Source organism: Galeopterus variegatus, unplaced genomic scaffold, assembly GCF_000696425.1.
Source record: "Galeopterus variegatus unplaced genomic scaffold, G_variegatus-3.0.2 Scaffold522, whole genome shotgun sequence".
Taxonomy (NCBI): Eukaryota; Metazoa; Chordata; class Mammalia; order Dermoptera; family Cynocephalidae; genus Galeopterus; species Galeopterus variegatus.
In genome coordinates, this window is record NW_007726633.1 from 471,223 (window position 1) to 486,527 (window position 15,305).

Consider the following 15,305-nt stretch of genomic DNA (forward strand, 5'->3'; position numbering starts at 1 on the left):
GACGGCTGAATGGACCACTCAGGTAAAGCACTTAAAACTAAATGCTCCACACATGCTCACTTTTTTCCCTGTTAACCAGCCATCGACTTGGCAAGTTGTCCCCAGCAGTAATGGGCCAGAGAAGTGAAAAATGTCTGCAGGGTGAAATCCGCCCATCTCCGCCCAGTGCCTGGGTCTTCACAACCACCCCAGATATCCCAGCCCCTCTTTCTCTCTTCTCCTGACCTGCTCTGTTCTGGCTTCCAGGCCCATTCCCATGGCCACACCTTTCTCCAGGCAGCCCCCTCACCAGAAATGTCCCCTCCTTTCCTACCTAAGTCCAATTTATCATCAGAGACCCACTCAAGACTCTTCGTCCAGGAAGCCTTCCTTGACTTCTCCTGCTCTGAGCAAATTCAGTCCCTCTGTCCATAGCTACACCTACCTGTGTTTGTGCTGCTTTGCCGCCCTTACCCCTTATGCTGGGAATTCGCTCCTGATATTTAATGAGACGAGGCAGGGGTATGGGGGACCTGGCAAGTCATCAACTGAGGCAGTTGCCTTAGAAGTTCTCTATGCGCCAACTGCCATCCGCCTCAACCCCAGCAGTGTATGCAGTAGGTGCTCACTTGTTGGCTGAAGGACGGGAGACTGTGAGGGTATGACTATAGCCCATTTGGCCAGGACCTTTGGGGACTGCTCTGAGCTCACATTGGCTCAGAGGCCCAGCCTCGGAGATTTCTGCAGAGAGCTTTGAGATCCCACTCGTACTTAGATCTGTGCCCCAGCCAGCTGACCCGTAGTGACTACATCAATGGGCTCTGGTTGGGTTGAGCTAGAGAGCCAGAAGCTCCCCCAGCTGGTTCTCTGGGTTGGCTGCATCTCTCCCTGCTCCCACCACCTTGAGGCCACCTTGTGGATCTTGTACAGCTCCCTTCCAGGTGGTGGTTGTCCCCAGGGTGCTGCACTCTCATGTTTTTCCTAAACCCCAGCCTCAAGTTTGCAAATAGTCCTTTTATCAGATTCCCCTCAAATTTCCAAATTTGAATGCCTTTTCTTCTGTCAGGACCTGGACTGAGGTACCTGCTGTATGAGCCCCTCTCTGTGGGCCTGAGCGATTACCTGATGTCCTGTGTAGCCGCCATGGTCATCGTCACCAGCACCTTTGCACACCCCAACATTTAGTGAGCACTTACTATGTGCCAGGTGCTGTGCCAAAAGTTTCCCAGCACTGTCTCACTGAGTCCTTACATCCATGCACCCCGGGAGTAGTTGTTGTTACTCCACTTTTAAGATGAGGACACAGATGCTCTGAGGAAGTGGACTTGCCCAAGGTCACACAGCTTGGAGGTGGCAGAGCTGGGACTTGAATCCTGGCCTGCTGGCTCCAAAGTCTGTGGTCACAACCACCAAACCATACTGCTTGTTCTTTTCATCCCAGGGAAAGAAATCACAGCCCTCCTTCCTTCTCTTCTGAAACTGGGAAACATGAAAAAGGTCAAGTCTAGAGATGAAAACATTTGGGCTTTTGAATGAGGCCAGAGGATGGCTCTGTGACAGTCAGCCCACCCACACTGGCATCAAAGGAGAGTGAGGGGGTGCGTCCTGGAGGCTCAGCTGGTCACAGCTGGGACAGGCCCCTGTGAGCAAGGGCAGAAGCCACTTATATCCAGAACAAATGGGCCGTGGGGATGTTCAACCCCTGAGGGCTGGTGGGGTCATGACACCCTGGGTCGTGACTAGTATCGCTAATGGTAGGTTGCTCCCAGTTCCAGCTAAGTCCCTTGCATGTCAGCTGATTCTTCAGGGCCTGCTGGTGGCGTGGGCCATGGTGGGATCCTGGGGGCTCTGAGGGACTGCCTTCTGACCTTTGTCTGGTTTCTTACCATGCGGAGGTGACCTTTATCCAGCTCAGTAAATGGCTACTGTGCTAAATCTGTGTGTATCATGTTTTGTCACAGAGCAGATTCTAAAATGGTCCTAACCCTGTCTTGCTGCATCTTGTTCTTGAGGGCTCGGGCTCCCTAGGATCACCTGGTCTAGCACCACCAAGTAGGCAAAGAGCTGGGCAGCAAAAAAAAGCCTGATGGCTTGGAATCTGACTGCCTGGCTTTAATCCTGGTTCTGCTGGGCACTGCTGCAAGCATTTGGGCGAGTCATATGACTCCTAGGAGCCTCAAATTCCTGATTCTTGCAGAGTCATGGACAAAATGGATCCCTGGCATGTAGTAGGAGCCCCAAAATGACCTCTCCCTCATGTTCATACCATGTCATGCCAACGTGCAGCACCTGTGGCAGCAGCCTTGGCCACTGGAGACTTGCGTGGTGTTCTCATTTCTGGCTAACATCACTTCCATGTGCTTAGCAGGTGCGCTTATTAACTGCCACACTAAATGGTTCCTCTCAGCATTTGGTAACCAGAGCTCTCATTTGGGGCAGCCTAGGTCCCCTCGTCAAGTCATAAATTACTTTGCTAAAGATGCAAGGTGGCTTTTGGGCCTTTTTCTTTTGAAAAGTCAACAACTCATTAACAAGATACTGAATAAAGGGGTGAGCAATGAAGCCGCCTGCCGTTTCCTTCCATCAGGAGGGAGCAGAAACCATGCCCTGCCAAGGTTGGGTGGGTGTCCACTCAGAGAACAGAAAGGCTGGGGTGGCTCAACCAGTTTCCAGCAAATTGGTGTCCCCTCACTCCAACTCTTCCAACCCACAAATCTGGCCAAGTCCCTCCTGCACTTCAATACACACTTCATAGGGCCCCATTGCTCTCAGGAGACCCCTGAAGGCTTCATGGTCTGCTTTGCCCAGGCCCTCCATCTCATCCCACCAATCCCTGCCTCACATCCATGCTCCTACCTCACAACATAGTCGTGGTCCCTCTGAAAGGGCAGTGGTCTCCCCAGCTTCAGGCCTTCACATATACTATTCCATACCTGGCCTGTCCTCCCCCAGCCAGCCTGAATAATTCATGGTTCTTCCTCAAGACACAAATATCACAACCTCCAGCAAATCTTCCCTGAAACCTTCCCCCACTGCCCCCGTCCCCACCCCGGGGGCATCAGATCCACAGGGACATCAGATCCATGTCCCCCTGCTCCCCTTCCCCCAGCCCTGGCTCATGATGCACTATCCACTTGTTTGGGATAGGGTCTGTTTTCCTTGAGGGCTGTCATGTCCCCAGGGCCCAGCACGTTGCCTGGCAGGAGGGTGATTGGGGAATGAGTGAGGGATGACATTAGTGTCTTCCCTGCTACTTCAGCCTGGGACAGGGCTCCCCAAAACCTTTCCTCCTCCAGAGTCCAAGCCCTCAGTGCCTTCTCTCCCTGCTAGTGCATGAATAATTGGTGTATAGGAACCTCATAGCAATAGCTAACAATTAGTGAGCACTTAGAATGTGCCAGGCACTATTCTACGCATATTACATATGTTAACTCAGTCCTCACAACCGCGTATGAGGCAGGTACTACTGTAGTCCCCATTTTAGAGATGAGAAAACTGAGGCAGAACCAGGAGTAGAAGAGCTAAACTTTAGACCCAGGCCGCCCAGCTGCAGAGCCTGTGTTCTTCATCACAGCACTCTCCCTTATCAAGGTGCTTGTGAGCAGTCTGGGGATAAGGGAGACAGCCCTGAGCACCCCGCCCACAAGACACAGCCTCAGAGCTGGCTCTGCAGCCAGGACAAGCCAACAGGTCTGAAGAGCCCCAGTTACAGGAAATTGCTTATTCAGGCCAAGTCGGCTGGGATCCCTCCCTCTCAGATTCCCTGCTCAGCACCAGCCGCCCCACGCCCACACCTCCTGCCATCTCTACCAGAGAGCAGAGCCTCTGGCCCTAATCTCATTTGAGGCCATGAAATCGCATTTGCAGCATATTAATGCAGCGTGGAGCTGGCCCGGCCCTGCCTGTCTCCTGGAAGAGAGGAGCCTGGAAAGCAATCTCGTGGGGAGGCGTCTCCAGGAACACCCGCCGACAAAAAGCAATTAGGCTTTAAGAGGAAGATTAAAATAATGTCTGCACCCTCCCCCCTCCCGTGTCCACCTGAGGGCCTCAGCTCCACTGGCCCAACAGTGACTCCAAGGGCAAGCTTCCTGATGGGGTGAGGGGTGAGGTCCTTCCTGGCCTGGCCCCTCACCTGCCCCCACACTCACGACCTTCCTGGAGAACCTCCAAGTTCCCCCAGAGAAGCCATGCTGTCAAGCCTCTGGGACTTTGCCTAAGCTGTTCCGTCTGCCTGGAATGCAGCCCTCCATCCTGTCTCTGGCAAGCTGCCAATCACCTGGCGTACTGACCATGGCTAATGTTTGGGNTCCATCCTGTCTCTGGCAAGCTGCCAATCACCTGGCGTACTGACCATGGCTAATGTTTGGGGAGCAGTTATTATATCCTTTAAATTTACTACAAGTTCGATTCAGCAAGTCCTGTCAGGGGAGTGCTGTTGTCATCCCCATTTTCCAGGTGAGGACAAAAGGTGGAGAGAGGTTAAGTCCCCAGCTGGACGGTGGCAGAGCAGGGATTTAAACTAAATCTTCTCATTCCTCTCCTCCCCGCCTNCTGTGTCTTTAGCCTCCCCAGGGTGGGCCCAGCTGCTTCCTCTCCTACACCCAATGGCTGCAATGGTCTCACTGTGGTGCTTTGTCTCCCTGAGAGCTCTGACAGGCCAAGCCTGGCACAGAATCAAGGCTCTACAAACACTTCCTGCGTGGAAGAATACTAACACCTCCCTGCAGAGGGAGTGGCGTGGGCTGTGTGGCCCACTCCTGCCAACAAGGCTGGATCCAGCATACCTTCCAGGCTGCCTGTGCTCTGGAAGTCTTTGGAATTCCCTCTCTTCCACGAAGGCGCCCTGGACCGCTGTGAGACTAGTGTATTATTTAATCCTCACAACCCCATTTCAAAGTCAACATCATTATTCCCCTTTCATGGATGAGAAAATAGGGTCAGAGAAGTAAACTGACTTGCTCAGGAACACCTAGTGTGAGGCAGAACAGGAATCTGAATTCAAACCCGAGCCCGAAGTTTGTCCACTGCACTTTCTTGGCTGTAACCCACTGTCACTCTTCAGATAGGGTGGGTAAGGGCTTAATTCTGGGCTGGGGCTATTTATGCAACATTGTTTTCTAAGTGTCATCAGCCAGCTACAGTGGGTCTGAGGGATTGCCCTGGGACCCTGAGCCATCGACAGCCTCAATGCCATCCCAGCCCTGCTCCCAAACCACCCAGTGCAATGAGCACCTGTTGTGGGGGTCAGCTTAACACTGAGTAACCTGTCTTGGCTGGACCTGGTGTGATATGGGGAAGAAATCTGCTCCCCCAAACTGCTTCCCCATGATCCTAACACAGTGCCCTGAAAGCCCAGTGTTAGTCCTAAATTCAAATGGGCTAAGGAACAGCTTGCAGTGTGAGTCTCCCTGGGAAAGGGTGCTGCAAGTCGTCTCCACCTGTGTGCTGAGTACTGGATCAAGAAAAACCAAAATATACGGTGGAGACCTGGATTCTAGCCTGGCTTTGCTACTGACTCAATGGGAGGCTTTGGGCACGTTGTTCACCTCCTCTGGGGGCTCAGTTTCCTGCTCCAGAAAATGAGCGCTATCAAGGCTACCCTGCCCACCTCCCAAGACCCATGTGATGCTCCGATGGGTTTTGTAGGCTGTGTGACACGAGTTCCGCCTTTTGCCAGCCTGGCTCAAAGCAGCCTCAGCTAATGAGGAGACAGCTAGTGGAGAGCTCAGAGCCTGCAGAGATAGCACCCACCATCCATCCCCCCAGCATCCCCTGTAGCTTCGCCCATCCCACCTCCTGCCTTCTCCCCACTTGCTCGTCCCTGTGTATCGCCACATGTCTGCTTCCACACCTTTCTTTGCTTACGCTGTCCTCTCCACGGAAAACCCTTCCCCTCAATTTCTGCTGGAATCCCACCCCATCTTTGAGGCAGGGTTCAACTGTCTCCCTGACAGTTGAGAAGTGGGTTTTAAGCACCATGCAATTTCCATTGCCCTGGGACCCTGAGCCATCGACAGCCTCAATGCCATCCCAGCCCTGCTCCCAAACCACCCAGTGCAATGAGCACCTGTTGTGGGGGTCAGCTTAACACTGAGTAACCTGTCTTGGCTGGACCTGGTGTGATATGGGGAAGAAATCTGCTCCCCCAAACTGCTTCCCCATGATCCTAACACAGTGCCCTGAAAGCCCAGTGTTAGTCCTAAATTCAAATGGGCTAAGGAACAGCTTGCAGTGTGAGTCTCCCTGGGAAAGGGTGCTGCAAGTCGTCTCCACCTGTGTGCTGAGTACTGGATCAAGAAAAACCAAAATATACGGTGGAGACCTGGATTCTAGCCTGGCTTTGCTACTGACTCAATGGGAGGCCTTGGGCACGTTGTTCACCTCCTCTGGGGGCTCAGTTTCCTGCTCCAGAAAATGGGCGCTATCAAGGCTACCCTGCCCACCTCCCAAGACCCATGTGATGCTCCGATGGGTTTTGTAGGCTAAGTGTGACACGAGTTCCGCCTTTTGCCAGCCTGGCTCAAAGCAGCCTCAGCTAATGAGGAGACAGCTAGTGGAGAGCTCAGAGCCTGCAGAGATAGCACCCACCATCCATCCCCCCAGCATCCCCTGTAGCTTCGCCCATCCCACCTCCTGCCTTCTCCCCACTTGCTCGTCCCTGTGTATCGCCACATGTCTGCTTCCACACCTTTCTTTGCTTACGCTGTCCTCTCCACGGAAAACCCTTCCCCTCAATTTCTGCTGGAATCCCACCCCATCTTTGAGGCAGGGTTCAACTGTCTCCCTGACAGTTGAGAAGTGGGTTTTAAGCACCATGCAATTTCCCACCCTCTTCCTTGTCAGTAGGCACCACTCTGCCCATTGTACGGATAAGGAATTTGAGGCTCAGGGAGGTAAGTGACTTGCTCCAAGTCATAACAGCTTACATGCAACTGGGAAATGAGGGTCTAAACCAAGGTCTTCTGACTCACAGCCAGAACAGTTTTCCTGCAGCACACTGAGTCCTTGATGACCACGTAGCTCACGCCATCACATCCTCCACGTTCAACTCGGAAAGTCATTGTTCCCCATCTCCTCCTATTTCCTCGCCCTGCCCAGCCTGGCAGCTCCCCAAGGGCTGGGCATATAGCCACCTACTTTACTTCTGTGGAGAGTGAATGAATGAATGAATGAATGATGGCCACCCTAGGCTGAGGCAGGTTGGACTGCTAGAGCCCAGGGCAGGCTGTCAGGTCCAGATGGAGGACATCCCACACACCCCCTCTATCTATCCCAGAAAAGGGGCTGGTCCCTGCTGGCCCCAGTAGCTTCTGACCCGTGGACTCTGCAGAACCAGCCCAGGACCCAGGCTGGGGGTGGCAGGGCTGGCCCCTGACAGGCGAACCCCTCACCAGGGCCAGAGTGCTGTCAGCCTTTCTTCCCCACTGCCCTCCCCCACTGCTGTTAGAGTTGTATTAAAGATTGGTTTCACATGGGATTTTAATCTCACCTCATACATCACACATGCCATGTCCCCAACCTCTCTCTCATCTGGTAGAGGCTGCACTTGGGGGGTCTGTACAGAGATGAAAGGCAGGAGGGTTCCAAGGAGGTGGGGTCCGTGTGTGAGAGGGCGTGTGCCTCCCGTGCGTGCATTGGTGCAAATCTGTGTGGTGAGGGGGTCATCATGTCAAGGACGTGGTGGGTCTGTCTATACTCGCATGAGTACATGTGCATTGTGTCCTGTGTCTGAGCGTACATGAGGGTGGCTGTGTTCAGGAGTAGGGGCATATCCATTTTCCAGGGGTGTAAGGACCAAAAAGGCCACTATACCTGGGCCCTTCCGCACATTTTCCTGCCTTTTACACTGTGAAGGTAATTTCTGGAGCTGAGAGGGCCCATTCTGCTCCCCTGGAGCCCACAACTGCTCCATGGGACTAGGCCTGGGCTGGCTGGGGAGGACCTCAGAGGCAGGTACCCCCCTCCTTTCCATCTCCCCCCACACCATGCATTCTTACACACATGTGCACGTGCACGTGTGTGCACACACACTCCTCCAGGAGGTGTGAGTCAGCATCAGCCCCTGGCTGGGTCTGGGGTGGGGGAAGGCAGAGATGGGGGAGGGGAAGCAGGGCCATCTGGTGTGTTTGGTTACAACAATCTGTAATGGAGCCTCTTCCCAGACTAGCACCCAGGCTGGGCTGGACTTCTCCACCCTGCAACCTGGTCTCTGGGTCCAGAGACAGTGAAACTGGCAAGTTTCTCACAGCCCTCCTTTGGGAGGCTGGCTGGGCAAGAAGGAGCAACTCTATTATTTAGGTGCAGAAGCTGAAGCCCAGACCCATCAGCTTGCCCAATACAGACATCCCGCCTCATTCCTAGAGCAGCAAGCATCTATCCAGCACTTCCTGCAGGGCAGGGCTAACTGTATGCCAGCTCATTTAATCTTCCCAGCCATGGAGGATGCAGGAATCACTCTCCCCCATTTTACAGATGTGGAAGTGGAGGCTGAGGGAAGTTATGTAACCTGCACAGGGTCAAACAACTACTAAATAAATGCCAGAACCTAGTCTGCATCCAGGTCTACCTGACCCCAGTGCACCTGCCTCTTACCCTAAGCTGGCTGAATTCCAAATCTCTCCCATACCTCAGCCCGCTGAGTTCCAAGCACGGACCCCAATAGGACTCCAAAGGCATATACAGATGACTTGGAAATCAGGCGGGAGGGGTGGAGAGACAGGCTTGGGCAAGGACATAAATATGCCCCCCCAACTATGCATTTTGTGGTCTCATCCACGACACCCAGGACCTCCAGGGTCTCCTTCAGAGAACCCCACGGGCAGCAAGTGCTTCAGTGCAACCTGAGGAGGAAGGAGGAGGCGGAGCCAGCAGGCGGCCTGCAGGCTAATTGTGGTGCTTTTAGCCCCTGGCCTCTCTTCCTGAGTGGGGGAGGGGGGTCGGAACTGTCCTCCACCCCACCGTCCCCAGGGCCAGCGCTGGCCTGCCCCACCACTCCCCCCAGCCTCAGCCGTCTGCCATGGTGACGGGTCTGCCCCCCTCCCTGCGTGGGTGACAGCACTTTCCGAGAACGCCTTGACAGTGCCTTTGTTCCCCCGAAATAAAAGAAAATCGAGCTACAAAGGGGAACCTCAGGTAGCTTTTAACAGGGCTCAGCTGCCTGGGGCAGAGTGTGTTTAAGCTGGAGGCAGTTGTCACTGGAGCAGAAGGAGGAGCCGGACGCAGTCCCCCTCCCACTCCTCCCACCCGCTGCTCAGCGGGGGAGCCCCCATGATCGCGCTTACTGCAGGAAAAGGCTCTTCCAAATAGCGGCAAAGGAGAAAATCAATGAAAACTGATAGAGAAATGTAAAACAGCTGTCTGCCGTGCGTGTGCGTGCGTGCGTGTGTGTGTGTGTGTTGGCAGTGGGCACAGCCTCAGCAGGAGCATGCTGTGTGGACCGAGGCTGACCTGCTCGGGGGTCCAAGCCCTGGAGGGGGGGCACTGGAAGTCAATCCCTGGCACGTGCCTCTGCAAAGGCGCTAGTGCCTGGGGGAGGGGCGGCAGCCGAGTGTCTAACTCGAGTTAAGAGAAAGATTAATATATTCAATCCGCTCCAGGGTAATTGAGGGAACAATTGGAGTGTTTTTCTAAAGCCCATAAAACTGCCTCATTTGCAAGGAGGAGCTGATCTGCCTTAAGTTCTCTGTATTTGATGGAGCGCAGAAAGGAGAGGGGCATTGGGGTTCCACTACCAAGGGACTGGGACATCAGCCTGGGAGAGGGCTGGAAGTCCTGGTCTAGCCTGTTCTCACTTTCTCCACTTCCCAACACTTCGTTGGCAGCAGCGCAGTCATTGCCTTCCTGAGCCTCTTTTTCTCCACCTGTGAAATGGGCCAGTGGCATTTCCCTCCACCAGGAAAGTGGGAGGGAGCCACAGAAGAGGAGGCTTCGCAAGATTAGGGAAGTCGGCCTATTGAAGGTCTGGCACTGAGGTGAAGGGGCATGAACAAAGAGGTGCCTACCTCCCCCAGCCAGGTCAGTAACCACCCCCGCCCCCCGCCCCAAGATTAAATGGGCAGTAAAGAGTAGAGTTAATGAAATCCACATTGTGTGCCTCTTCCCGCTTGAGCCATTCCAGTCTCCAGGGCAATAGAAATAGCGTATGCAATAGCGAGCAATAAAAGGCATAATGAATTTTAAAAGCAGGGTGGGAGGTGGGGCGGGGAGAGAGTGAGGACTTGGTGGTGCTGGGCCTGGAGGAGGATGCCTGGGGCGGGAGAGCGGAGGCCTGCAGCTCCAGCCAGAAGTGGGCCCAGAGACAGACAGGCAGAATTGGGGGGCGGGGAACACTGAGACACAGAGACAGAGGTGTAGGGATAGAGGGCAGAGGGGACACTCAGCAGGCCCCTAACAGCTCTGTAGCTGCTCTCCTTTCTCCTCCACTTCTCCTTAATGAAAGCCCCCCAGCCTATTGGTGACAAACCCACAATCAGAATCCGCAGGCTTAGAGCCAGGTGCCAGTTGGTGATTCCTGTATTAGCTTTTTCTTCTCCCCCCCACCCCCCAGGGCAAAAAAAAAAGTGTTTTAAAGGGAAGGAATAAAAAAAAAAGAAAGAAAGAAAGAAAGAAAAGACCAGCCCCTGAAAGCCTCATTTAAAAGGCTCCTGGGAAACTGAATCATTTCCATGAAACAAAACTGCGATTGTTTGGAAGAGGTAAATGCTGGGGGAGGGAGCCCCATGTCGCTCCCTGTCCCTCTCCAGCCTAGAATCAGAGCTCAGAGCTGTGTGGGAGGAAGCTCCAGGGCTCATGGTGAGGGAGCCCCCAGGATGGCTCCCAGAGATACAAGGAAGGAATTTTTAAATTCGTGTACCCAGAAATTTCATCCCTGTGAATTTCAAGACCAAAGTTTCCCTCTTAAGCAGCTCTGCCTGTGGGAGGTTGTCCTTAAGCCTTTGGGATCTCTGGAAGAGGGGTGTGAGGTATCAGGGGGTCATGGCCCCTGAGGGAGGGCCTGCAGCTCTGGGCCCAAAGCTGGCCTCCCCTGCCCTCCCCAATCCCTCTAGGAGGCATCATTTGCTCTTAAAAGAGCTCAGCAGGGTCACCCTGATGGCTCTTCAGCAGGCTTTGGCCTGCTGCTTTCTGCTCTCCGCACCCTCAGGGACCCACTCTGTCCAACACTGGACAGGCCACCCTCATTCGGATCTGATAAATTCCCACTTATGTTGGGGAAAGAGGGGTTACGGGTGCTGGGGCGGTGTAGCCATATGGTCTCAAACCTGCCAAGAGGCAGCGTCAGGGGTGGGAGAAGGCTGGTGGAGCTCCACCTGGAAAGGAAGTGCCATGCGCCTTGGGGAAGGGCCACTGCCTGTGGCTGGCCAGGAACCTGGAGCTGGTCATCCTCCCATGGGTACACACCTTCTGCAGCCCCTGCCTGCAGGCTCCCAGTGCCCCCATTCATGGGCCTCAGAGTGACCTCTATCCTGGAGTCTGTGACTTTATGTGCTGCAAATATTCATAGGGGACAGTCCTTTCCATCCCCCTCCTCCCAAAAGGGGGAAACTTGAGGACTAGAGAAGGGAAGGTGTCCATTGTCTATAATAATACAATACTAGCTCAGGGGAATTGATTGTTCCAGTCCCCAAGTCTCCAGGACTCAGGGAGTGCTATGACCAGCATTGGCCATTTAGGGCCTTGTAACCTGTGGCCCTGGCTGGGAAGCAAAATGATACAGATTCAAAGGCTGTTATTAAAGTTCACACTGAGCCCTGCCTCCTGCTCCCTACTCTTTTCTTAATCATCTTGATCATTGAATTCCTAATCCCTGTGCCCTCCACCCCCCTGCCCCACTGCCCCACTGCCCCTCAAACATGACTATCACCAGTTCTGGCTAAAAAAATAAAAAGACACATACTACACAAATTGGAGAACCACTTGTGAGCTTACGATAAAGTTCTAAATTGAATAGATTCAGTTGTTGAAATGCCTGATGCAAACAGGACTGAGAATAGCTTGGAACAGACAAAGTCAGTGCTTGAAAGGCTTCCTGAAGGAGGTGGACTTGAGCCTAGGTATTTGCATCTTGAGTCCAGAAATACAATTCTGGCCTTGAACTGAATGTTGCCCAGGTTGAGCTACACGCCACGAATGAAATTCTGTCCTCTCTGTTCTTCCTGCTCTCTGCCTTTTCTCCCTGAAACTCCACCCCACTCCCCTTCTAGCTTCCTTTCTCCTCCTCTTCAGTTGAGAACCAGAGAGAGTCGGGTTAAGTCCCAGGCTTCACTTTCTCTATCTGCAAAGTGGGGAGGGAGGATGGTTTGCAGGGTCCCTTTAGTGCTAGGCCACATCCACTTCCCAAGGGAACTGGCCACAGGTCCAAAGGACGGCCTGCGGCTCCATTGCTCACTAAGAACCTGGGCTTGTTGCTGTCCTTCCAGGTGTGTCTTTGAGCCTCCCAGTGACAGCACTGGAAGGGTGCCTGCCTTCCTCAGGCTGAACTACTGGACGAGTTCACCTGACCCGAAAGAAACAGCCCTCTGTTCTCTGAAGGACCCTTCTCCAATATCTGTTCCCCATGGACTTTCTGGCTCTGCTGTGAGGGTTGTGATTGCTGACCCCCCAGGAGGGAAGCCATTTTTCTCTCCTTTGAAAGCCATTTTCTTATCTTGGTGGAAGCAGACATCTGACACTTTAAGAGGGAGCATGGCGGGGAGATGATGGCTTTAAATAACAGAAATTAGAGCTGCTGAGGACAACTCAGCCATCTCTACCCCTCCCTCACATACATTTAGAGCTGCAGCCTGCAGAGCACATCCACATGGCCATGGCTCAGGGTGGCCAGGGCATGCTGGGACATGGAGAGCAGGGCACAGCTTCTCTCCGAGCTCTGAGCCTCCTGTGTGCCTGGTCCTGTGATAAACTGTAGGACAGAGGGGCCAGGGCCCAGGCTCTGAAGTTAGGGAGCTTGCAGTGTTGAAGGAACAGAATGTCATCTAGGAATCCAAGTGACATCCATCTCATTTTACAAGCTCAGCACCCAGCACAGAGCTGGGCATACAGGAGGTGGACAAAAGTATGTGTTGATTGATTAATGAATAAATGAACAAAGGCTGAAATGGGCTGTGTTAATAGGCTGTGAGATCTGGACAAGAAAAGCAGGTCCCTGGGTCTGTGGTCATCCTTACAGTTCTCCTGGCACATGCTGTCTGATCACTCTGCCTGAAGCATAGCTCAGGTCCTGTCTTTCTCCTGCACAAACTCCTCTGGTGGTTCACCGTTGCCACCTTTGAAATATCCATCGATCTCTCTTTATCTCTCACTTGAAATATCCATCTCTTCTGCCACCATCCCCTCTATTCCCTTTACTTTCTCCCATCCATCCGCCCTCTCCCACCTGACTCATCCCACCACCTGCGCTGATCTCTCTTTATCTCTCACTTGAAATATCCATCTCTTCTGCTACCATCCCCTCTGTTCCCTTTACTTTCTCCCATCCATCCGCCCTCTCCCACCTGACTCATCCCACCACCTGCGCTCCGCTTCAGCCAGACCAATACACTGCTGGGGAGTGAGGCACCGCTGCAGAGCCAGGCACCGCAGCAGAGCCAGGCACCTTTTGGTTGTACACTTTTGGTTCCAACCTCATCTTATCCTCCTGCTGCCAACCAAACCTTTTTCCTTCTCCTTAGCCAGCTTATTTATTGTGGTCCCTCCCCCTGGGATATTTTCCCCCAAGCCCAGATTGCCATCCCTAAATCTTACCCACCTGGCATGGGGTCTGACAGAGTCAGCATTTCACAAATGTTTGACGGATGAATGAATGGATGAGTAGATGAAGGAATGCATGAAAGATTCATCTCAAATGATGTCTCTTCCTAGAAGCCTTTCCTAGGCACCAAAACCTGTCATGCACACTCCCTCTCCAGCTCTCTTTCCAGCAAATGCCTTACAGGACCACGTATGATGCCCATGTTTTCTCCAACTGTCTTCAAGCCAGATGACACTCTGAACTTAGGGACTGACCTAGCTTTGGAGTCCATGCACTATTGTGCACAAAAGTCCCCAGGAAATGTTGTGTTGACATTAAATGGAATCAAGCGTCATGGGGCCTCAGTTTCTCCACCTGTGAAATGGGCTACTACCTTCTTTACCTGCTTCTACCTGTGCTGGCTATGAAGCCTTCTAGACATGCTGCCTGGTCGCAGAACATGGTCATTTTGGGGAGCCCTCCTACAGCTCAGATAAGGACAAGACCCCTTACCCAGGCCTGAGACTGACAGGGTCCTGGTTCTGAGCTGAGTCCTTCCTGCTCATGGTGGGAGCCAGATGGGCTTGAGGGTGGGCACACAGAGGAGATTTCTTTCTTGTGGTCACTCGGGGTCCCCTCCCAAAATCTGATGAGAATGTGTAAAATTGAGGTTGGGGACTGAAGGGTCTCAAGGGACACTCACCCACCGGGCAAAAGAAGCCCCATCCAGCTGTGTCCCTGCATGGTGTGACCTTGGCTACATTTTCTGTCTGCCCTTCCAACCTGAGACTTCCTGCATCCGTCCTCAGGCTGCATGGCCCTAGAACTGAGTGAGGCAGCCTTGGAAAACTCTGCTGCTCTGCTCAGTGCAGGATGGGGGCAGTCAGGCTTATCAGAGAGGCTGGGCCTTGTGCCCAGTGAGTCCACAACCTGAGCTGGACCCAGGAAGTACCCACCTGGCTGGCCCCTCGAGGGCAGTTTGAGGTGGGAGGCTGAGGGGACCGGTGCACATGGAAGGCCACGCTGTAGGCCAGACCCCCACAGTGGCGGGCTGTGGGGTCCGTGCTGGCCCGGAGCAGAGCCAGGTTGCCACAGTAGCGGTACAGGTCTTCATGCTCCCATGCTGTGAGGAGGTTCATGCGCGGTTGGTCCGGCCGTGGGTAGATGGGGAAGATGGCCTCGCCCACCCGCTGGGCTGCCTGTCCAGAGGCTCCGTCCAGCCTTAGTGCCTCCACCCGCAGCCATGCATCGTGCTGCCCGTCATTCTTGCAGAACCCTGGGAGGGGGACCGTGGGGTGCAAAGATGAGCTCTGCAGTCTTCCCTGCCTCCACCAGGAGATTAGGAGGACAGGCAGGGCCCTGGGAAAACCTGGGCTGCCCAGTCTTAGAGGGTCATCTGGTGGGTGGTCCCTTCTGAGGCTACCACCCATGGCTCCCTATCTTTACCAATGCCCAATCCAAGCCCCCAGGGGTGAGGAGGGGAGGCTCTGAGCCTATGGATGGTCCTGGGTTTTGCCACCACCCTGGACTGGGGAAGGGTTCAATTTGCCCCTGATTTCTGGCCACCTGAAGCCTGGGACTTGGTTTCCCCATTCCCTTT

At 53.8% G+C, this 15,305-nt stretch overlaps 1 protein-coding gene across 1 annotated transcript in view; it reads right to left on the bottom strand.

Moving 5' to 3' along the window:
- The window catches only part of CCDC33 (coiled-coil domain containing 33), a 114,107-nt gene that overhangs the window by 97,102 nt on the left and 1,700 nt on the right, over positions 1–15,305 (bottom strand). The window contains exon 2 of the mRNA XM_008569651.1: positions 14,662–14,981. Within this exon, the coding sequence (XP_008567873.1) occupies positions 14,662–14,981 (320 nt within the window). The remainder of the gene's footprint in view (positions 1–14,661; positions 14,982–15,305) is intronic.